The 24,538-nt window shown below is 33.8% G+C and overlaps 5 protein-coding genes across 6 annotated transcripts in view; 4 read left to right on the top strand and 1 right to left on the bottom strand.

Moving 5' to 3' along the window:
* The window catches only part of LOAG_03275 (hypothetical protein), a gene marked incomplete at both ends in the record, with an annotated part of 4,420 nt that extends 4,012 nt beyond the window's left edge, over positions 1 to 408 (top strand). Inside the window, one exon of the mRNA XM_020446274.1 lies at positions 179 to 408. Within this exon, the coding sequence (XP_020303362.1) occupies positions 179 to 408 (230 nt within the window). The remainder of the gene's footprint in view (positions 1 to 178) is intronic.
* A 2,993-nt stretch (positions 409 to 3,401) lies between these two features.
* Positions 3,402 to 11,483, top strand: LOAG_04327 (the record flags this gene model as incomplete). 2 transcript variants are annotated; one of them, XM_020446566.1, is made up of 17 exons in its annotated part: positions 3,437 to 3,567; positions 3,791 to 3,897; positions 4,210 to 4,424; positions 5,147 to 5,284; positions 5,621 to 5,782; positions 5,967 to 6,130; positions 6,270 to 6,416; positions 6,786 to 6,866; positions 7,179 to 7,289; positions 7,635 to 7,786; positions 8,071 to 8,285; positions 9,165 to 9,299; positions 9,486 to 9,647; positions 9,953 to 10,021; positions 10,474 to 10,712; positions 10,855 to 10,962; positions 11,277 to 11,483. In XM_020446566.1, 16 exons carry the CDS (start codon positions 3,437 to 3,439, stop codon positions 10,889 to 10,891), a joined length of 2,265 nt encoding a protein of 754 aa, XP_020306281.1. In that variant the 3' UTR covers positions 10,892 to 10,962; positions 11,277 to 11,483. The 2 variants fall into 2 exon arrangements, with proteins under 2 accessions (XP_020303111.1, XP_020306281.1); XM_020446565.1 differs by lacking the exon at positions 10,855 to 10,962 and having other exon boundaries at positions 3,402 to 3,567.
* A 158-nt stretch (positions 11,484 to 11,641) lies between these two features.
* Positions 11,642 to 12,589, bottom strand: LOAG_04325 (hypothetical protein; the record flags this gene model as incomplete). Its single annotated transcript, XM_003139857.1, has 4 exons — positions 11,642 to 11,758; positions 11,928 to 12,047; positions 12,332 to 12,487; positions 12,569 to 12,589. The coding sequence occupies 4 exons, from the start codon at positions 12,587 to 12,589 to the stop codon at positions 11,642 to 11,644; spliced, it is 414 nt and encodes a 137-aa protein (XP_003139905.1).
* A 4,352-nt stretch (positions 12,590 to 16,941) lies between these two features.
* Positions 16,942 to 20,780, top strand: LOAG_17427 (EB module family protein; the record flags this gene model as incomplete). Its single annotated transcript, XM_020450090.1, has 9 exons — positions 16,942 to 17,048; positions 17,120 to 17,217; positions 17,955 to 18,112; positions 18,739 to 18,802; positions 19,072 to 19,223; positions 19,510 to 19,681; positions 19,779 to 19,907; positions 20,088 to 20,339; positions 20,632 to 20,780. 9 exons carry the CDS (start codon positions 16,942 to 16,944, stop codon positions 20,778 to 20,780), a joined length of 1,281 nt encoding a protein of 426 aa, XP_020306280.1.
* Positions 20,781 to 21,867: 1,087 nt separating this feature from the next.
* On the top strand, positions 21,868 to 24,250 carry LOAG_17426 (EB module family protein; the record flags this gene model as incomplete). The annotated part of the gene is made up of 3 exons (XM_020450089.1): positions 21,868 to 22,002; positions 22,299 to 22,437; positions 23,817 to 24,250. 3 exons carry the CDS (start codon positions 21,868 to 21,870, stop codon positions 24,248 to 24,250), a joined length of 708 nt encoding a protein of 235 aa, XP_020306279.1.
* Between the last annotated feature and the right edge of the window lie 288 nt (positions 24,251 to 24,538).

The following is a 24,538-nucleotide window of genomic DNA, read 5'->3' as shown; positions in this document are numbered from 1 at the left end:
TATATATATATATATATATATATATATATATATATATATATATATATATATATATATATATATATATATATATATATATATATATATATATATATATATATATATATATATACTTAAATTTCTGCAATTTAAGCGGTGTTTTTATTCCTGCAATTTTTTCCAGCAACTTCTTTTGTAGATGTGAATTTGGAAGCTAATCAAATTTCGATACAAGCACCAAATACAGAAGTTGAAGATAAAACAGTTGGGATAGATAATATGTCAAAGCAGCTATTGCTTGATGTAATAAGAGAAGCAAAAGCAATGAATGAGACTGAAGTTCAGAAACGTATGTCAGCAACTTGTCAAAATGCTATTCTTAAAATGGGAGAACAAAAAATACAAGAAGTCGGGACTTGTCCGAATTAACGGATGATGAATTGCTGAATGCTTTTGCTTCATTCAAAAATTAATTATGGTTTAGTTGTCATTGCATCTGTTGGCATTGTATTGTTATTGTTTTGTGCAAATGTTGCAGTTGCAGTTGTGTACACTTGTTGACGTGTAGTGTGGTTTTTTTTTCGATAGGTATATTGAGATCCTTCAAAATGTATTAAACTGTGAAATAATTTGAATAAGACCGCTCTTCTCACATATCTTTTATATCAAGCTCTTTTAATTTCTTTTTTTGCACGTCACAAATCTTTGGAGACCGTTTACTAGTTATTGTCATTGTTTAAATCACTTTTGAATTTGTTTCCAGAGCGCGCTTCCTGATCTCTTATAATGGATGTGAATAAAGTATTCAGAAGGCTTTTTTGTTAAACCTGATTCAGAATCCTTACTGGCAATGTCAGAGCACCTGCGCATTTTTACTTCTTTTTGAGAAAAGTTTTAACATAAATCGGGCAATAGAACAGAAAAAGGACTTTTTTTTTACAAATGAAGTAGAATAGGATGGAATAAAAAAAAAAAGTGGCACGAAGATAAAAAGAGCAGAAGACAAAGAATGAAAGAAGAGGATTGTGTGAGCGAAGTTATCCTCCGGACTTTTATGTTCTCGTGTTTAGAACTCTGACAAAAGAGTTCCGGAATTTATCAAGTCAGGTTAATGATGCGTGTTAAAAGCATATGGAGGCATTTGTCATAATTTGGTAATGGTGTAAAGTATGGATATTCAAATTTTTTGGAAACTATTCCGAGTAGCTGGTCCCTGAAATCCACCAAAAAACCTCGAAATCCTATTGTATTTTTCCCTGTCGTTATGATAGGGTCTTAAAAAATTTTCTATAGAATTTGTTGCATAGAGAAGTTGATTTTTGGGGTCATTTCATATTCTCAGTTAATTCCAAAACATGGAATAAGTGGGGTCAGTTGCTCATCTTCATTTCTCGACCTCATCAACAATTATCAGACGCATTCGTATTTTGCTTGTTATTGTCATCATACTCAATACTTATCATCTTCTTATATTACAAAGTTTCATATCTGCAGTAAATCCTATTCTCTCTTTTCAACAGATATAAATATCTATAAATATCTGTACAAGTATCGACAGATATAAGTAGCATTATTCGATATTATTTCTATTAATCGTAAGACTACAACCGAAATTGTGATAGAATAAAAAATGGAAACTTTTGGGAATACTATTATGAACATTTTTGACAATTACATATTCTTAGCATGAATGCCAAGCAATACCTTTCTACTTATGTAGCGAATCCTTTCGACATTCTCCATTTGCCATTGTTTATAAGAATTTTCTAGTATTTGCAAACAATAAATAGTGAAAACCAACAGCGGTTATCATTACCTTTGTTTAAATTTTCATATCAGCAGACCAACAACTTTTTCATATCTGCAATGTCTCAGCAATTCCGGGGTTTCAATTTCATCCATCCATATAATGTACTTTTACTTTCAAAAGTTTAATCCTTGGGGCTAACTTGATTCTTGCGACAAAACCCATGTGTTTTATACATAAATTTTTATTCCCAAAATGCAGATACACAATGGAGCGAATACAAATATCTCAATATTACTTTCAGCATCGGAGTCCACTTCGTTTTTAGTCTTTCCAGGATCGAGAGTGAGTATCTTTGATTATAATAATGTTTTTTTTTTTCTGGTGAAAGTTTCAAAATGGTACTGCCAAAGCGGTAGAACTAATAACCAATTTCCAATCTTAGAAGTTTATTTCTTTTAAAAGTTATTTAAATCAAATGTTGAAACACGATTTAGGCAACTTTTAAGAAAGTGCAAAGCATTATCTGTGCAGATTATAGTAAAAGGAAGCTTACAACTGAGTGTGAATCAACAAGGGGACAAGAGTGAACTCTGGCGTACTTCATAAGTATTTCTTTACGCTTCGGTAATCATCCTGGATATAGCTCACTTATATGACAAAATCTTTTGTTCTAATAGAGAAAGAACCAGTTCTAATTACTCGATGAGTCATTTGTCAGAAAATAATGGATAATGAAACCAGCAAATTGAAATTTACCTTATTATCAGAGTAGAAGAGTTTTCCCATTGTTTTCAGGATATATATAACCATGGTGGCTAATTTGCTAAAATACATTTATTTATGTTTTCAGTTCTCTATTTGATGAACAATTTCTGACCACAGTTCATCAAATTTATTTCATTTGTTTCGTAAATATCACATGGTGTAAAGTGTAAAAAGCTTCAATGTGAATGTCTTGTCCTTTCCAAGAAGATCTTTATGAATTTTGTTTTGAAAATTATGAAAATGTTGACGAGCGCCGCGTACAGTTTTCCACAGTTATTCTTTTTCTAGAAATCAGAATTACTTGGATTTGATTGAAAATAAAACAAAATCTGGGGGGAACAGTGCTGCGGATGAGACACTTGCTGTAATTAATGAACTGTAAACGCTTAAGGTCATTTCGGCAAAAATTTTGAAAGTGGAAATAACTTAAGGTTCAGAATATAATTGTGAGGAAGGAGGAGATGATGATACTTCGACAGCGGGGGAAAATAGATAAGGAGAAGGGTAGGTAATCAGAATATGGGTAGGGAAGAAGGTGGGTAACGTAGGGAAAGGAGATGAGGAGAGACACCGTTGGAGATGGATCGGTTGCGGTGTATGGTCGAGCGAGTGTAGAAGGGTAAGGTAGGGGGAATTTGTGCGGGTAAAAGGAAGGGTGACTGCGGCGGAGTGGGAGTAACGGAGGAACCAGAAAGCGAGTTCTACCGGAAATGGAAATACCCCTTAGCGATGTTAAACTTATCAGCCGTTTTTATCTTCACTTCCCTGTATACCAACCTTCCCTATTGGATTACAAATGCATCAAAGACAATCTCCGTAACTTTGAGTTGAGAAATGCCTGTTCTCATGTGCACATTTCGTCACTGTTTGTTATATATATATATATAATGCTGCATTTTAATTTTTTAATTTCAGTATTGAGTACGCAGCCACTCAAAGATAATGATATCGGAATTCGTGGATAAGATCATTTTGAATGATGTTTTACCTTATAATGAAGAGGTAAAAAATGAAAAAGCATGGTATGAGAAAGCTCTCTTGAAGGATGCCCCACATCAATACCGTAAATTGAGGTTGTTTCTTTTCTAATATGGAGTTGGTTTGATTAGGAACACAACAGGCGGAAACATCATTATTCTGGAGGAGTGAAATTTTTCTATGAAGAAGCTAGTTTTTCTAGCACTTGGCAGCTTGTCTCAGATATCTCGACATCTATTTTCCTCTATGAAGAGAGATTATTATTAGATTATTTATTACTGTTCCTTTAAAGGAAAATGTATCAGGAATTTTTTGAAGACTTCCGGATGGCAAACCATTGGATAACGTGCTAGATGTTATTGGTGGGACACCGTTAGTGAAGCTGAATAGAATACCGCAATCGATGGGTATTGAATGCAACGTGTGTGAGTGCATTTTTAGATTCTTTTATGGAATTCAGACATCAGTTTACGAGGGACAGAAAATGATAATAATCAGTAAACCAACTGGTTTACTCCTTTAGAAATGTGATAAAAGTTTAATTGCTTACTGCAGCAATATTCTGCAAATATTTCCGTACGAAGTTTGTTTTAGATTTTAACGTTCCATTTGTTCTTTATAAAAGAAAAAGAAAAAGAAAAAGACTATCCTTTACCCTTTTTCACTTTTTTTCCTACTTTTTCAGTCACCTGTTAATGCTCCTTCTGAATGGAAGTATTGGAACATTATTATTGCAGATGCCAAAATGGAATTCTTGAATCCAGGTGGCTCCATCAAAGATAGAGTCGCAGAACGAATGGTTGATATAGCAGAACGGACTAAAATCTTGAAGCCGGGTATGACATTGATTGAACCATCGTCTGGAAATACTGGAATTGGTCTGACGATGGTTGGAGCCGTTAAGGGTTATAAATCTGTAATTGTAATGACCGATAAAATCAGCACGGAAAAGGTTCTTTTTTTCATGTATTAATTCACAGAGAATGAAATAGCTTTAAACTTTATCTTCTATAGTCTCTTAAGAATGCATACTTTATATTAAGTTTGAAATTATCAGTTCCATTTAGATCATAGTTATAGTAGTTACCTGAGTTTCTTTGCTGTCTTTCTTAGCTGATATAGACTTAGATTTAATTTTCGGAACAGATAAATCGTCCAATCAATCATTACAGCGCATTTCTTAATGCTCTGCAGCTAGCAGCTGAACTCTGTCGAGCGCATAAATTCTTGAAATAGACTCATAACACCATCAATAAAAGAAGACCGTTCCACTCAAAGTTAAACAAGAATTTGGTATTTCCAAACCTCCTGTATTTCAATTACATTTATCTGTTAAATGATTAAAATTAGTTAGGAAATGTGTTATATATCAGAGTCATTGATGGAAAATAAAGCATGAATAGAAAATAAAAAAAAAAAGCTCGTAAAACGTCATTTTGCTTTCCTTACGTGCTTGAGACTCTTGCGCAGACAGTTTGCCAAGTAGTGGTATAACTGAGAGAAGATTTTTTCCAAATTTTATAACTTTAAAATATTTTCGTCCATGAATTTTGATTGTAACAATTACTAAAATAAGGAATATAAGGAAAAATGTTTCATAAATGATATGTTTTAAGAATAAATTGGTAGGGGCAGTCTTTCATCACTTACCCTTCACAACTCACTCATTTTCAGGCGACCATTATTAACGAATTGGGTGGGGAAATAATCCGGACTCCAGACAACGTTCCATATGATTCACCATCATCTTATTTTGGTGTGGCATTCGAGATGCAGCAGAAAGACAAAGATAACTCTGTGGTACTTGATCAGGTTGGATTGATGTCCCTTAGTTTCATATTTGCTAATCAATTTTCTTTGCAAATGATTGATTGGCATTAGACTTGGCTATATCCTATATTGGCATATCCTATATTATATGCTATATCCTATATTGGCTATATTGGCATTAGGCTATATAGTTTTCATCAGCCTCTTATAATTCGATGGTCAGATATGCCGGAATTGACAAAACATTGCAAAATGTAGATGATAGCCTGAGATTATGCCAATACAGAAAGAAAAGTGAAAGAACAGTACTTTTTAAAAGTAAAATAGAAATATTAAACGATTAACGAGAACTCATTTAATATCCTTCTATTTTTATAGTATATCAATCCGGCAAATCCCATCGCACATTATGAGAGCACCGCAGCGGAAATATTGCATGCACTGGATAAAAAAGTAGATATGGTTGTGATTGGGGCAGGAACTGGAGGTACTGTCAGCGGGGTTGGGCGACGTATCAGAGAGGAGTGCCCGAATGCCACGGTATCTTTCAATTTTTTTTTTTAAATTAATTTTTTGTGTTATGTAAATTACCGAATCTTATGAGAATACTTCGTTTTCTGGACAATAATCAATTTTGTGTAATTGTTCTTCACTGCTTACTTTTAAGCATCTACTGGCTTTACCCGATTTATTCTGTTCTACATCTGTTTTAATTTCTCTGTAGATAGTTGGTGTAGATCCAGAAGGTTCAGTAATTAGTAATGCTGGAGATGAACGGAAGACTGCATTTTTCGAAGTGGAAGGTATTGGTTATCATTTTGTACCATCCTTGCTGGATTACAGTGTCATTGACAAATGGGTCAAGGTGAATGATGCGGATACTTTCAAGTTCGTTTTCGAACTGTTTAGATTTATTTTTACACTGATCTATTGCGTCTAATTCCATTCAGTTCGGCTGAACGTTGATCTAATTTGACTTTTAAAGATGTGGGATCTGTCCTGGATATCATTTTCCTTTCCCATTCAGAATGGCTCGTCGATTGATCCGTGAGGAAGGCCTATTGGTTGGCGGTAGCTCCGGTTCCAACATGGCAGCTGCAATGCGAGAATGCCACAAACTTAAGAAGGGACAGAACTGTGTTGTCATTCTTCCCGATGGAATACGAAATTATATGTTTGTTTATATTTAAATGGTATTATGCCATTTTCCTACTGATCATAACAAAGCGCATATCTATGGATTTTCCTGCTTTTTCATATCCTTCCTCTTTTCATATTTTTTCTGTTTTTTATACTTTTCTATTCTTTAACTGTTTGAAAATTCAACCTGTTTTAAAAGAGTGACGAAAAATCAAAACACTCATATTTTAAAGTGTCATAAGTCCACTTCTTTTTTAAAAAGAGCGTAAAATAATTACATTTTCTATTATGCCATTTTGAGCAAACAACAGATTTAATCAGAAATCGGTTTCTAACTTATTCAATTGTATGGACCAAAGATGGTTCGGCTTTGGAACCTGTAAGAAAATTACTTCATCTTCAGGTCCAAGTTTCTAAACGACGAGTGGATGTTGAAACGACACTTCATGGCACCAATTCAGCAAATTCCTGTTGCACCCAGCGAGTAATTTCATATCCAAAAATTCTTTAAATTCTAGGTAGACTGGATTCTAAGTAGTTCTAAGTAGTGGCAACTCACAGCTTTTTGGTTCCTCATAGAATCAGGATTCAATCTGATTTCAATTCCGCGACTCTTCCTCTGTTGCGATTCTGATATGGAGCTCTCTTGTTGAATCACGAAATACATAATTAAGCTTTTATGAAAGAAAAGAGTTAAATGTGCCAAGTTGGCTCAAAATTTTCGTCACCTAATTGAAAGACTTATCATTTTTACCAAACAAGTTGCAGCTCAAGCTCCTTAGCTTATTATTTACAGATGCTCGCTGAAAGAACCGCTGAATTATCATCCGGATAAGAAGATGGAATGGAAGTGGAGCACGATAGATCCAAGCAAAAATGAATGTCCTTTTCCATTTAAACCATGGCAGTACGGTTTTATTTCATTCATTCTGAAACATTCGAATAGAAAAGTAGAAAATTATTATTCCTAAAATGGCACAAATTTAGCAACAGCATTTTTAATCTTTACTTATATTTTATCGCAGATAACATTTGCACATGTTTCTGAAGCTTTAAAGTTGTCACAAAGAGTACAGATGTAGATGAGTATCTTTTGCATGTACATATGTGCAAATAACCAACTGTCAATTCATCAGAAGAAACAACAATTTGGTTTATTCTTATCAAACATATATGAAAATCAAGAGTGAAATGAAGGGAAATACTTAAGAGTACTTGTTTGATTCCAGGTTGAGTAGGAGTTCTTTTTCAGTGGAGCACCGAACAGAAGCAAAGGAGAAACAGCGGAAAATGCGAGGTATAAAAAGAGAATGGTCATCGATAACGTTCTGGAAGCAATCGGTGAAACACCATTAGTGCGTCTAAATTATATACCGAAAATGTTTGATGTTAGATGTCAAGTTTGTGAGTTTTTATGATTTAAGAACTTGCTGATTATTTCTAATATTTGAAATTCCACTAATGATGTCGGCCGTCTTATGAAGTTTATATTAGTTCATCCATATTCGTTTGCAGTAGATAAGTTAATGTAGCAAAATGGGAAATTCGACAAAGCAGAAATGGAATATGCTGAAGTCAGCCACGTAAGTTTAGGACATGGAACTGAACTTCGAAAGACCAAAATTCACATTTTATGATATATTATATATATTACATATGTGCAGATATAGGTTCTATGAACATTGCAGATGTGAAATGCGAATATATGAATCCTGGAGGATCAATAAAAGATCGTATTGCCTATCGAATGGCTGAACTGGCTGAAGAGACTGGTAAGCTGAAACCTGGAATGACAATAATTGAACCCTCTTCTGGAAATACCGGAATTGGCTTAGCACTAGTTGCTGCTGTCAAGGGTTACCGCTGTATTATCGTGATGCCGGAAAAAATGAGCCAAGAAAAGGTGACGCAATATATTCAGAATTCTTTTGAATACTTTGGACATTTCGGTTAAAGACTGTAACATTATCAGTAGTGATTGGATATACAGGAAGACATCAGTATGTCATAGGTTTTAGGAAGGCTCTCACAACCACTTTTATAATTACGGTTCTTTAAACTTCAAACAATTCTCATTAAACAAAACACTGCATATTATTTTGTTCAAAATTAAATCTTCATTATCTATCCAATAATCTGGTATAGTTCTAGATCTAAATTATGCATGAGATTAAATCAAGAAAGATTAGTATTGCAATAAGTGATATAAGTTTTCTGGGACGTAAAAGTATATCACATGTGCAAATTTCCTTATATAGTCATATCATATAGTTAACTACATGCTATGCAATGATCTAAGAGAAGATCGACAAGAAAAATTTGAGTTGTAAGGACAAGGAACTATTCTTATCAGCGAGTACTTTCAGCGTATTGTTCCTTTTTCAAAATTGATTTACACTTGATTAGACATACTATGGTGATGTAGCATATTGAGGGTATTAGAATTTTTTCCATCTCCTGATTTGTTAATCCTTTTTTCTTCCCGTAACTTTTTCACTGTTTCCTATCCGAACGACATTGTTGTATTCCCCCCACTTGATTTTTTTTACATAATGTACGTTAATTATCTTAAATACTAAAAGGAGATATGTTTCTGGACTTGCAATTTTGAGTGTCTAACGCAGTAATGTTCGCCTGCATTATGCAGCGCAAAATATTTCACTTCGAAACATTCATCTTAAGTTGCTTTTGCATCATATCGTTAGTATGTCATTTATAAAGTGCGCATCTGAATGGAACTTGCTTTTTGATATGTTCAACAAAATTATCTTGGAAAGTTCAGGAAAACATTTTGTTGGCATTGGGTGCTGAAGTCGTACGCACCCCAACGGAGGCATCATTTTCAGATCCCTGGTCACATATCGGTGTCGCCCTTAGATTACAGAAAGAACTCCCCAACGCCGTCATCTTGGATCAGGTATTTGTTACTTCAAGTATTCTTTACTCATTAATATAGCAGCATGCATCTTGTCAAACTAACGGAAATTGAAGCTCAGAAAGCACATTTCAAATATGTAGAGTAATCGTCAGTTTTAGTTTGGTTATTCAGTTAATTATCGCGGTCTGTATTTAATCAAACTATAATCAGTTAGAAGTATTGCAGTATATAAACATCGCTAATCCTTTGGAGCACTACGATAAAACTGCCGAAGAATTACTGTACGCACTGAATGATGACCTGGATATGCTTGTAGCTGGTGCTGGGACAGGTGGTACCGTAAGTGGGGTCGGTCACAAACTAAAGGAAGTTTGTCCAAAATGTAAGGTTGGTCATTCCAAATCTCTATAACTGAAATCGAATTAAGATATAACAAGATATTTTCAGGTCAGTTCGTGCTGACATCAAAAGCCATCATTAAATTCGAGAATAAAGCCATATGACTACATTGTAATTCACTGAATAATTTCGCGGATAAGCTTCAAGTACCCTATACCCAATACAGACTTAGTCTTACAGGCTTGATTCTATAGGCTCAATCTCCTAGAAGGGGAATGAAGAAGGAAGAGAAGAGGACAAGTGCGAGGGAATTCTCGATCGTTATACTATTACCGTATTCAAGCAATTTTCAGATTGTTGGTGTTGATCCTATAGGCTCAATTCTTGCGGATCCAGAAAATAGTGATGTTTCAACTTATGAGGTACGCAACTGTTGTGCCGAACTTAAAAAGATGATAGTTTGCCATATTTGTCTTGATAGTGCATTTTAATCAGATCTTCAAAAGGTGGGAATCAGGTTAAAGTATGCTTAGTCGTAGAGAATCGTTCCTGCATGCATAGTTCTTGAATACATTAAAATTTTAAATAGCATAATGAAAGTTTGAAAATGAAATCTTTTGTGAACTGAATAACTTTGAAAAATATGATTATGGCAAACTGTCGAAAATATGTGCGTAGTAAATATAAAAGAGATGAGTGCATGTATATGTCGACCCAATTGATTTGTGATGGCAGAGGAAAGGTACCAAAGGATAATTGGCAGTCCTCTCTTTTTTTTTTAAATTCTTTGAAAAATGTTACTTTTGCGGAATATATATCAATTAAGAATAGTCACATTACCTGATGAAGTTTTCGTCATAAGCATTTATTTTAGGTAGAAGGAATTGGGTATGATTTCGTTCCTACAGTGTTGGATCGTGATATTATTGATGTGTGGATGAGAAGCAGTGATAAGGAATCATTTGAAACATCTCGGCTATTGGCCAAACACGAAGGTTTGCTATGCGGAGGCAGTTCAGGAGCTAGTGTTTTCTGCGCTATGAAAGCTGCCAAAGAGTTAACAGAAAATCAAAAATGTGTTGTCATACTGCCAGATGGAATCACTAATTATATGTATGCAAATTATTTTCTAACTTAATTATTAGCTTGATTCTAAGTGATTTTTTTCCGTCTTTGAAATCATTCATCGGACATGTTAAATCAGAAGATAATCATGAGGAGATTGGGCAAGAATTGATGGAGATTTTATTTGCAGTGTATTTTTAATTTTTCGTTGCTTCCTTTTTTCGTAAAATTTTTGGCACCTCCACTCAGATTCATTTTGAAGAATCTTCAGGCTGTTGAGCGCTTACAATGCTATTAGGTAAGTGTTCATGATTCCTGAATGTTCTTGAAATATTTGAAACCTTTCGATCAGTAGCGCAAAACATTTCCCAAAATCGGTTGGGCATCGCCAAAAGTGGTTAAAGATGCCAACCGATTACTAATTGGTCCTCCTTGCTCACAAACAGTATATTTGAACAATTCGTTTAAAGTGTTTAGGATTTGCCTTTCAGTACTGTCCAAGTCGTTGTCATTCTCGCACTATGATTTTTGATCTGGATCAGTTTCTGATCTGAATCAATAGTCAAGCTGCAAGATCAGTGTTCAATCTTTTCATATATATGTTCATTGCAGGACGAAGTTTGTGAATGACGAATGGATGAAGTCCCGCTTGTTTCACACTTGAAGTTGAAGGAAAGTATGGAACGACTGCAACTTATAATAGAAACAAGTTTGAATGTAGAATTTATTGCTTACATTCATTTCCAATTACTGTCTTATTCGTTATGAAATGTTTAAGTGTCTTGCTTGCACTGTAATACATATCTATGAGTAAATTATCATGGTACAATAGCACCTTTCGAAAAGGATACTAATAAAGCTCGCTGGAGAAGTATTTAAGTTATAATGAATTTCAAAAATTATTGTTTGGACAAGCTGCAAGTTTTGCATGTTTTGTTAGATAAGGAACAATTATTAAACCGTTAATCAATTTTTCATTATATGGATGTTGATGGGAAGGAATTATTTAGCTTTGTCTTCGGCGCTTTAGTAGGATATATGAAAAACATCAACAGAAGCAAACCATCCAATACCATGAATGTTCCATTCGCTATCTGCAAAGTGAAGAAGGTATAAGTGTTCAATACCATAAAGTTTTTAATTTCAGGACGAACTTTTGTCTTTTACAAGGATAACCAAAAAGATGCAAAGATGATATCCAAAACTTTTATTGTAAAAATGAAATTGTGTGTTTCAAGGTCAAAGTTTAACATGATAACTAACCAGTAAATGGATGTTTCTGATCCCAATGCTATAGATGACAGTATGCACTCCCAGAACCCATGCGAGTGCCACTGATCCAAATGGTATAAAATCTATTACTTTCTGTTTTATTGCCCGATGCTGTAAAATTCCCTTTCAGTTATCAATCCTTTGTCTTTCTCTTCTTCCACTCGGAAAAAACCAAGATTTTTGAAGACTAAATGCTGTGTAACTGATATAGATCAACTGAGCACTTAATGGAGACGTCATTTTAATACTTCAAGACTGCTTAGTATTTGCGACATGGATGTGCGGCTTCATCTCATGTTGATAAAATTGATTTGAATTCTCTAATATCTAAATTATTTCTTTTGATTTTTCATTCTTGGCGAAATTGCCGAATGTTAAGATTTGAAATGGCATACAATCAGGAAAAGATAGGCTAATGATCCGATGGTCTGAGAACAAGACGCAACACTACCAATGAATGTTTTACCATCTTCAAATCGTAACATTTGCCCCCAAAGAAATATCGTTGCAAGCACGGTTGTAATTAGACATAATAACTGAAGCAGTTTAGTCTGCAATAGTTTTGATAGGTTAACTATTTAAAAGTGATATTACAGGTGAAAGTATGCATAAAGAACAAGATGCAAATATACTTTTTCGGTTCTATAGAACATCATTGCTACAAGAAAAAATATTTGCATAAGAACTGAAAAAGCCTGCAGAAGGACCGCTTTTGAATCTAAGGTATACATTGAATACCGAAGCCACAAGGCTGATCTGAAATTCGATCAATGTTACGGTGAAATAATGTCAAATTTTCAAAATTTCAAAAACTCGGAATTTTATTCTATTGCTTTCGATCGTAACAGGTGCAATTAAATAGAACCTTGTTTTGAAAGATTGAGCAAAATGGCAGTTCTTAAACAAAATCTTTAAACCGAATGGATCCAAAGTACAATAAAATTTGGTGGGTACAATGTTACCCAATGTATGTCGCAAAATACGGAACTGAAGAATCGCTGTCGCTGCTTTTTTGTCGATACCATTTATAGACTGCTTGTCTATAATTTAAATAAGTTGAAGAAATAAGTTTCTCTTCATTTCATAAATTTGTACTTTGTGATATGTCAATTTAAGCTTTGTATTCAAATTTTGCAATAAATAATTTGATTTATTATTTAGATTTTGAAGATTTCTAACGTTTATCACTTCAGAACTTATCATTAAAAGTTTTGTTTCATCATTGCTTTCTATAAATCCTTTCATTTATTTCATTAAAAACTTTATCATTACTTACAAAGGAATAGAAATGAAGAGTATATAGACAATACCAGTAGATGTCAAAAATAAATTCCATAACAAATTATTTGTATAATAATTGTAAATCTCTTCTACAAACTCAGTTTTCGGCAGTTCCAATGTAACAGTCGACATGTTCAAGTATCGTTTCTCGAGAAATTACTCATAAAATTTAGAAAAGCAAGTTAAAAATAAGGTCAAAGGAAATGATGCGAATTTTTCGAAACTCTGGTTTCGCTGATCTTTTGGTAGGATGTCACCAAGTAAATATCATCATGAACTAATGAAGTGAAACTTTCTAACCGGATGAAAAGAAACATTGCAAGAACTAACATCATCAGACGATTTTACAAGCAAGAAAAATTGTAAAAACAAAAGAAATTAAAGACTGGTCAGAAATGGGGCATGAATAATACATACTGAAGTGGAAAGAAATCTTAGACAACAGTATCGTCCAGTTGTTTGTCTCATCTTCTAAAACCAGTTTAACTGATCATCCCATATTATTATTTTATGCTCGTTCCAGTGTCCTCTTTAGAAAAAAAAAAGAAAAAAGAAAAGAGAAAAGCAGTTGACTAGTCTTTCTCAGGTATCAAAAAATGATGGATTTTCCATGCCCAAATAGAGTCAAATATGTACAGACAAAAAGATAACAATAATCAATGAGCGATAAGATGATAATCAGAAGCAATAGATACCAGAGCAAAAGTGGACTCAATAGATACTTTGTAATGTTGTCATTTTGTGTGACCATTCGTTTAATCTAAGTTAATCGTAAAATAATCATAGTGATTGTGATGGTGTCCACTCTTGGAGTGGACAAGTAATAGTTTAACAAGAAAGCAAGATAACAGATAAAGAGCGATTTTTTAAACAGTGATTAGTCTCTTTCAATGTGATTTTGCCGTTTTTTCAGACAATTGAATAATCATTGTGATTGATATTTTGAAAGTAAAAACCTTTTCTTTCTAATTAACATTTCAACGGTTCGGACAACTTCACTGAGTTTAATTCCGCATTTTGAAATCAGATCACATATATCAGCACATCACTTACTTCTTTCCATATCATGTGGCGAGAAATTTCACTGATTTTTAAAAAGTGATAAAAAAGCTAAAAGTTTAGGAAGTTATATTCAGTGGCTCATCATGCCAGTTTGAAAGTTTGAACTTTCAAATTTGCTTGTGCCTTTTTCTTTCCAAATTGTGATAAGGATCCAAGCAAGATCTTAGATTAAAATCTTTGTAGTATGTCTGATGTTGTCTGTGACAAAACTTTTAGTTGACGATGCTATTCAAAAAATTGCACTGACAGATCCCAGTAATCTTGTGACCGATTGATTACACATTGCAACTACTCTAAACTAGTTTAGCTCATGTTGAAGGGTAGACTAGATTCTTTTGGAGAAAAGCTCAACTTTCAATACTTTGACTAAAAATTTCTGCTGCGTTTTACTGACAGCGAAAAACTGAGAAAATACGAATTCCAATATGTCAGATCAGTAAATAGTGAGTTACGTCAAATGGAACTCTCGTGACAAAACTCTTGTTGCTTCTAATATGGCTATCAAATGCTTCTCATATTTTATCACATTTTAAATAGTTTTTTTTTCTCTCAAGTGGTTTTTGGGTAAAGAACACTGACCAGTACTAGCAAAACCTGCCCTTGACCATCACATCACTTGCGTCACGATGCATACACTTATAAAAAGTGACACTTCCATTTTAAATGTGTCGGTAAGAATCTATATGAATTACTGAGATGGTAAATAAAGTATTCAGTTTACCAACTTCAGCTGAGTGATTTGTTAATCGGCTTACTTTGTCCCTTTTAATGAGGAGGTCGAAAAATAACAAAAACTGGTGTAAGCAACAAATTTGATTACCGAATTGTAAACATTGAGGCAAAGAAAAACATCGGTCAACAAAATTCTATACAAATAGCAATTTACAATTTTAGCATGTGCTAACTATTTCAGCCACTTCTGCATTGTGTCGTTCTTGCCCAATTTCAATTATTGTTTTATTTTTAATTAGATTTTAGGCTTTTCGGCAAGTTTATCCGTGTTTTTGGATTTATTTACATATCCACTTTTAGTCTGATAGTATAAATCTAACAATTCAAAGCCGCAGTTTCCAGTTAAATAGAGTTTCATTTTGATTCCCAAATAAAATTTACCCTTTTGAATCTTTTTTTGCTACCCTTTAACCTCTTGATATATAAATTTAGCTTTTCAAGGAAAGTATCTAAAAAATGTCTCATTAATTAATTTAATTCAGACCCGAATAGGTATTACCTTACAGCTAATAGCCAGAATGAACGCATGATTCAGCATATATATTTTTCTTATCTAAGTGAAATATATTGATGGTACAAGGTCTTGTGTTAGATTGTGAGAGTGGCATAAACTTACAAAGCTCAAATTCGAAATAACTGATTGACTATTTTGCTAATTAGTCCTATTTCGACTACAATTTGCTATAAACATTTCTCTCTTAGTTAAGCCTACAGCTTATCGTTTTAAACATTTGTAAGCTAAAAACTTCGGAAATTGTGAAAAGTTTCGGTCTTAAACTCATCCAGAAGAAATTGTACTATTTACTGTAGAGATAATAATATTAGAGTTCACTGATACTGGCGAAGAAACTATTTACAAACTACTCGTCTACTTGGTACCATTTGTCTTGTCTTTTCTTTTCCATCCACATAGACTCTATCAAATGTCCATCCGATTAAGCATCAGGTCAACCAAATGAAAACCATTCTAATTATTGCATATGAAACAATTCAATCTTCCTCATTCACAGAAATGTCAAAAACTTCAGGCAACACTTTTTAATTATAGACTGATATCAAACCAAATACTTACCACTTAATGGTTAGTCACGAGAAATGTGTAAGGGGATTTGGAACAGGAAAGATGTGACCATTGTGACCAAAATGAAGAAAGAAGGACTAGAGTTTTAAACTCGCAAAATTGCATATATCTGACCACTTGCATAGCCCAACTATCTAATGTTTTTGGTGCTCAACTGATAAGTTGGATCCATTATTTTCGCTTTAAACTTGGTGAATATTTTTTTTGTGGTGATAATACTGGTAGTGTTAAATACTAATTTGCAAATTGAATCGTTTATATGTCTTTTCATTTTTGTTTTCAAATTTCTCTGAGTACTGCTTTTTTTCAGGGATTTATTAACTAAGAATAAAAAATTCCTAAACAGCAAATATATCAAAAGTGAAAGATCAGGAATGTTACTGTCAATTACTATTACCTCAATATCCTGGATATTAAATTATTTCGGTATGTTTTCCGTAGTGCTAATGAAAGTAGTCAAAATAAACATTCCATGATACAGTGATAGTCAAAGTTTTCAACTGGAATTTTTCACAGCCAACTAACACAAATGACCTCGAAAATGCTGATAACGTCCAAAAATCTTAAAGCTTGAGTTATCACTTAACATCAACATAATTGAAAAGTATAACTAAAAAAATGCAAGAAACTTATTCAATATTTCGTTTTCTTTTGAGACTAACCATTTCTGACTATATTCATTTAATCCGGAAATATTGACGAAATATAAATTATAACAAAATATCTGATATATATTTCTTCCTGCAAACTGTATCTCTCCTCACTTCTACTATACTCAGTCGGATTCAAAAAATCCCAGTGAATATATTGAACTATAGATTAAAACTTAATTCAGGAGCAACGGAGGTGATGGTAAGTCCAAGTGTGGCTTGTGATACAACACGGGATGCAGGGCTGGTCGAAAGTCCAGATGGAAATTCCAACTTATACATGCGTTGTATATCTTTTGGGTTTAAGTTAGTTGCAACAGTTTTCTTTTTTCAGTCATAAAAATCACAAAACGTGATAACTATTTTGGTTATTTCAGAACACTGGGTATCTGGAAACTGGAATCTTGTTTACCTGGCTACACTTTTCAAATCAGTGAAAAAAAGTGTGTACCTATGCAGCCTGCACCACAAACAAGTAGTAACTTTCTCGATAAACAAATTAATTCGTACAATTTGCAAATACATAAATTTATATGGGTATTATCTAATTAAAATAATGATTGACATTGAGTTTCTGCAAATGGCTTTGAATGTTTTATTACTTTTCGATTTTCGGAACAGTTTATCATGATTTATCCATTTAAAGCTGTTTAATAATATCTCAAGTTCCTAACGAGCAAAATTTGGTGAATAAGTGATAGTTAAAATTCCTTAGACAAAGAAACGAATGGAATGACAAGGTAATAATAATTTTAAAATAAAAAGATGTTATTGTGACCATAATGGCATAACACTGTAGGTTGTCTGAAAGATATACACACTTTTTTTCTCCGAAAGATATAAATACTTTTTTTTGGAGAAATTTCTAGAAACTCTGCAAAAGCTACAAAAGTGCTTAATTAAATTTGCTCAGTAGAGCATCAAAAATTTTAGTTTATCAATTATCAGTACCATTGAAATCATTGCTATCATGGCCCATGTATCACCCTTGCTCTGACAATAGCACAACAGTTATTTTAATTATACACATTTTTTACATAATACAAATTCCATTTTAAAAGTGCGGCATCATTTATGAATATTTTTAGTGTAAATCACAGCTATACTAGGCCAACATTGGATATCACATTCTTGTCCGATGAATCAAATATTCCTAAGGGTATAAAATTTATTTCCCCTACAGAATTTTATTTTAAATTAAATCGTTTATAGTCTTCAACAGCAGTTGCGCAGGGGGTGAAGAATGTACTGGTGGAACGGTTTGTGATCTCAATAGCATGCGATGTTTGTGCCCCGTCGGTATGACAGCCAATCTGAATACTTTGTTCTGTGTTCCAATAGCTCCTTCATTCAAATCCCTCCAACAAAAAGTATGTTAGGTGACTTTCTGGACAATTGTATTCCAGTTAGTTTCCTGGCTCATTCTCATTTTTATTTCAGCTTTAACACACATATTTCAGTAGGATAGATAATTCTTTTCTATAAACCTTTTTTGGCTTTTGTATGGATTGTAAATAAAATTTAAAAAGGAAACGAAATTTAATGTCAGAGTGGAAATAAAAACAAAATTGGTTTTATCAGCATTTTTCTGCTTGGAACTTGTATTGCTAAATTTATGGCACACAAAACTTATACTGATTGCACACTTTCGAATAAATCAGCAATAAAATTAAATCAATCAATGAAAAGTTAAGAAGAACATGCATTGGACCTAAAATTTAGTTTACAGCGAAAATGAAATCCAAATTTAACTCTTGTCATTCCTTGCTTTAAATCTTTATCATCATAAAATAACAAACATCTCTTTCATGCAGTTTAATTGGCGTTAAAGTTATTTTTGGAAATTAGTCAGAAAAAATAATGTACACAAATTACACACTTTATCAGATTACGTATCAATTTGTATCTCTCTCAATCAATAAACTAAGAGAAGAGGTCACATTCTGTAAATTATAATTGTGCTAATAGTTTGATCTTTCCGGGTTATAATATGCAGTTATTAAGTGGACATGAAGTAATGTTGACTACCAAAAACAATATGTCATCAAATGTTTTTAACAGTAAGTTAAGTGTTTGCTTTTTTTACACGCTTTTCCTTTTTTTTTTCAGTTCATTTTTGATTTTCATATTCATTGGTTTATCAGCTATTGGATATCTCTAAAATCTGCAAAACAAGGCGTAATTACTATTTTTTCCTTTGACAAATTAGTAACCGGAACTGTGAGCCTTACTGCATCGTTTCTATGCGTGCAGATTTCATGTGAAACAAGTTAAATATTTGACGTGGTCTTCTTTTTTGTGGCAATAATTCGTGGCAATTAATTTGTAGTGCAAGTACCACCCGGAAGCAGTTGTTCAAATAATGAAATATGCGGTGGTGGTTCATTTTGCAGCCTTCCGGTAAAATTATGCCTATGTCCTGGTGATATGGAAGATTTTAATGGTCAATGTCTATCATCTGAACGACATGCTATCTTAGCTGTGGGTAAGATACAATTTTGCAAAAAGTAATTACTAGGAGTAAGTATCATTCGATTGTTCAATTTATGGTTAAGATGCGCATTTCAAAAAACTCTTACATTTAATGTAGTTGGTCTATCTTGTAAGATTAGAAACGATGAGTCACTATTGAATCGAAATAGCTAATATCAGTCATACGATAAGTTAATAGAAGTACCGATGCAAGCATTTCTTAAAACCCTTTTCTCAACTGGAAAATGTTTTCTTTCACTTCAAATTTGCGATTTTGTCGTTATTTTCATTTCAGAATAAAAAAGCAAAACAAAATCTAATTAATTTATTTGGGTTAGGTGCTAATTGCAACGACGCAGTACGTTGTCTAAACGGTACGACATGTGTCGGTGGTCACTGCAGATGTCCAATTCCTCTGACTCAGGAAGGTGATCGATGCGTAGAAAAACAGTCAGTACTCAGAGTTGGTTAGTTAATTTTTCTTTATCAATCAAAATGTCCTCCTTTCCTACAAGACACTGCCATTTATATGTTTCTTCTTTTACCAGTTTGTCATTTTGACAGGTCCTGGGGAATTATGCAACGGAAGTCAGATATGTTCTCGTGGATCAGTATGTCATCCAATCATTCCTGTGTGCATCTGTCCGGAAAATACCGTTCTTCAAGAAAACTCTTGCTTTCCAATTCCTTCAGGTAATGCTATCATTGTTTTACTCGTTCCTGTAATCAGTCTATCTTGGCTCCTCTCGAACCCCCATAACACTGACGAATATTAGATTGTGCTGATTGGTATGGTAGATATTACTCGTTCCAAAAACTCAAAATATGTATTAATGGCTTATTAAATCGGAAGATTCAAATATTTTTTTGCAGGAGTAATCAATCAAATTGCGAATATATGGACACTATCGAAAGTCATAAGTACTACGACTGAAAAGATGCAGAAATTCCTAACAACACCTAAATTAAACATCAAATTTGGTAGAGTGGGACAGGCTGCTGTTGGATTTCCATGTCGTGATAATGTTGACTGTATTATAGGAGCATTTTGCAAAGTCAATACCAATCCAGCCACTTGCCAATGTCTCTCAACCCATGTCAACATTGATAATTTCTGTGAAAAAGGTTTCCTTGATAATTCCTGTAAAATAAGATACTTTTCTGCCAGTAGAGTACTCGAATCGTTATACAGATATATGAAGTGCTTCGAGACTACGTGAAATATCACCTGTTTGACTTTAATATTTACACATGGTGCTATCTCGTGGATGTTGTTATAACTGGTGAAACAGTTGAAACGGCCATCACGTGGAGTATGACAATCCGTTGACGTGTGTTAGAAATCGATCGAAGCAGGATTATATCAGCATACAATCTTTCTCACACTATCTCAACTTTTTGAATGCTGCAATTTTAGTGATATACCCTGGACAAAGTGGATGTCATCATGATATCCAGTGTTCGATGGCATATGCTGCTTCTGAATGTTCTGCTGGTCATTGTATCTGTCCCGATAGTTTTAATGCTGTAGAACAAACTTGCAAACCAGGTTTCGGTTATGATTAATTCAAATCATTAAATTTTCTTCCAACATAATTGTGTCGGGAAAAGGTTTTGCAGTTTATTTTTTGTTGTCGTAACTCCACTAAGTTGATGGCAACCTTTATTGGCTTATACGATATGGTATAATAATATCGCATTGAAACAATAATAGGGACGAAATGAATAATGCACAATAAGTATTAAAGGGTACCAAACGGTCTTGTCGCTTATACTGTTGAACTGTCGTATTGCCGCTTCTCGGCCGTTAAACCGTTGTCATGGTTGATTGCCTAACTGTACTGTATTGTCTCCTTGAGTACTTGTGCAAGCTCTCCGATTGAGTAACTTAGCGATCTGTGGGATTGCGAAACTGTGAGAGTTGTCGGATTGAGTGACTACTCAAGCTTTTTTGTAACTGCTCGTCCGGATGATTGATCCTAGCTCTCCTTTTATAATGGGAATGGTTTAACATCGCAGACAAATTGGTTTAAATACCAGACTAGAGGTTCTTTACAAAATTTCAACATTTGTATATAAGTTCTTTACAACATTCCGACAATTGCATATAAGATTGATTAACAGATTGGAAAAAGTTTACAATATTGCAATTAAAATTGGAAGGGTTGGATTATTCATCACTGAATGATTCGTCACTTTCGGTGTCAAAATAGTTATTTTATTGATTTTGTATGACGAATTATTTACCTGGGAAATATTCTGGGATCAACTAAATCAACTCAAGATTTTTCGGCTTCGTCGACAATATATGAAAAGAATTTTATTTGTAGCTCGTAGCTAAATAACTGCAAGCAGTACAACAATAAATTGTGCGTTAAATATAAATGCAAATTTTTTTTTTTTTTGGGGGGAGCAGAAAATCTCGATCACACTCTTCATTTGATTTAGTATTTAGTTAACTGAAAACCATCTAGTAAAAGTTTTCACAAACAAATAGCTGCTGCTGATTCAATTTTACGCTACTAGGAGAACTGTATAAATCATCAAAGGGAAAGTCATATTTCCTTGTTTTTGCTAGGAGCTAAAGGAATTCCCAGTGAAAATATGGCGTGAATATTTAGCTTTTAATTGCTCAGTTGTTTTAACTTCAGATATGCAAATACTGCAAGTACCACCCGGAGGAAGTTGCTTGACTGATAGGAATTGTAAAGGTGGTTCGAAGTGTCGAGATGGTTGGTGCATTTGTCCGGAAGCATCGATGAAAGTAATCGATTTTAACTGTGAAAAGGTAACAGATTAGTAAGTTCACTTCTTACAGTTTTTTAAAGAGGAACGTTCTGATTTTGATATTAGCTAGATTATGGCTCTTTAGTTGCGTAAGACGAGATTCTAATTCGGAAGCAAAGTTGCAGATACAACTGAAAATTTCTGAATAAAACTGCGAGATAATACATTCATAATGTATAGGTTTATGTGGAATGTAAATGAGCCATTCAATTTTGCAAGTTTGACTTTAAAGACTGAATTTTTATTGAATACGGTCTGATATTTTGAGGACTGATACTTTATGGTGAACAATTTCAGGTCTATAGTGACCCACTCCTCACATTGATACAGAATAATTCCTCAGCAACAAACTCATTAACAAGCGATAATAGAATTATGATTCCGCGAATAAGTTTGTCCGCTCTAAGCATTGCACCAGCCTCGGCAAAAATGCTCGGTAGGTAAACCGCATTTCTCAGTTAACTTTATACGCTAGTGGTTTTCCATCTTCACTTATCATAATTTGCACTGTCGCTCAGGCAAATCTTGATTTAAAAAGATAATCAACTTCAAGTAAGTGTTCTCCACTTCATGTGTGTGTGTGTGTGTGTGTGTGTGTATGTGTGTGTGATGACAATCACATAATTGTCACTAATGTCCGCCCCCGAAAAATGTCGCTTACAGTATCGGAATATCAGTTTTATTCGAATTATTCGAATATACAAAGAAATAATGGAAGCATCTCTCTCTCTCTCTAAGGAAATCACGGTAATCTTAGATAATTAATTTAATCCATCGCTAATACCAAAAGCCCTAAAACGCAAATACCGATTTGGGTAATAAAGTATGATTATATCACTCTAACCAAAATCGGCAGTAGAAAGTTGAACAGATGTTGTTGAGCCTCTGATGGTGGTACTCCAGTCAGCTTAACCGGATCAGTTGTTATGGTGCAATTGAGCTTGAGATATTTTTTGATATCAAGTAGAAATATGATGGAAAGGTTTTTAATTTACTGCTGATGGATGGTCTGGAGATATTTTTAAGTTACTTTAAATGGAAGCATGTAGAAAGAATTTTTGATGGTAGCTTGGAACATTTTGAGATTTATCCAAATAGAAAAGCTCGAATTCCTGTAAAACGGTCTTATTTCCGGCTTATCACAAAATGAATGATGGATATTTTCAAAGTGTTTTAAAATTTGTCAAGCTCTTCTGTAAAAAAACTGCCTCTTCATTGGATTTTAAAACGACAAATTAATAAGAACAGGTCATTTTCGAAAACAGCACATCAAAATAAAATATCGTATCTGTCGTATAGAAAATCTTGGCAACTGAAAAAAGTTTTTGAGTTTTTTAATAGCTCATCCTTAGAATATATGATTAGGAAACCCTGCTTGTCTCCTTTTTTGGAACTACCATTTTAATTAGAAGTTTAAAAACGAAATCAAGTACAGGTATCGTGGACTAAAATTTGGTCTGAAAGCTTAATCGGGAATTAAAACATGTTAACTCTCATATGAACACTGATAATATGCCAGGAACGTGAGGAATAAAAGCTTTAATGATCTTTCCACTAAAATTTTGCGGACTCCGTCAAAACAATTTGTTTATATAATGCATGGAATCAAAATTCGATAAACTGCGGTAAGCAGTCAAGTGCAGTAAGGTAACTACAATCTAATAAGACTTTAATGTCAGTCTTGTATTATGCTTAAAATTGGTTAAAATGGGTTAAAGTAAGCTTCTAAGTTGGCAGCTATGAACTAAAAGTAATTGATTATAGATGGAAGCCAAAAATTAAGAAAAAAAAATGTTCTAGCGTTCATATTTGTAGAAACGATTGAGCGTCCTGCAACGTTTCCAACTTTCGTCTCCAAACTTCATGTTGACTCTTTAACCTCATCGACAGTATCGCTGCAGTACGTTGGAGATGTGCAACCTGCTGCTGACGTTAGTCAGTGGAAAACAGCAACAGCTGTTTCAACTATCAACGATATCACTCTTGCTACATCGATACCGATTCGCCTTCCAGGCCAACCACGAATCACTGGGCCACCATTGCGTAGACCACGTCCTCAAACGGCTACAGTGTCAACCTACAAAATTCAACCTGGAAATGGAATATGTCCTACTCCAGATAATGTTGTTCGTGATGAGAGCACCAACTATTTGATAATTTGTAACGGTGAGAAACCGCTGTGTCCACCAAATTCCTACTGTTACGTTACTGGATATGCTGATCAAGAATACAATTGCTGTAGGTCCTGAATATACCTAAAATGTGACTTTAACCTTTAACAAATAAAATAAAATTTCACAAAAGAACAATATTTGCATTGACCTTTCCCTGTCATATCCCTGTCACTTCAGCGCAGTAAGTAAATTTGGCTACTGCTGTGAAAGTTTGAATTGTCTGAGTTGAATAGTTTCAGCAACAATATATTTGATATTTATTTGTGTAGGAGAGTAACCAAAGAACTTCTTTATTGACAGGATAATATGCAGATCTCTTTAAACAATAATATCGACCAAACCAATAGACTTTAAATTTGGTAA

This window comes from Loa loa (genome assembly GCF_000183805.2).
Source record: "Loa loa unplaced genomic scaffold supercont3.74, whole genome shotgun sequence".
Classification (NCBI taxonomy): domain Eukaryota; kingdom Metazoa; phylum Nematoda; class Chromadorea; order Rhabditida; family Onchocercidae; genus Loa; species Loa loa.
This window is presented reverse-complemented; position numbering and strand designations above follow the sequence as displayed.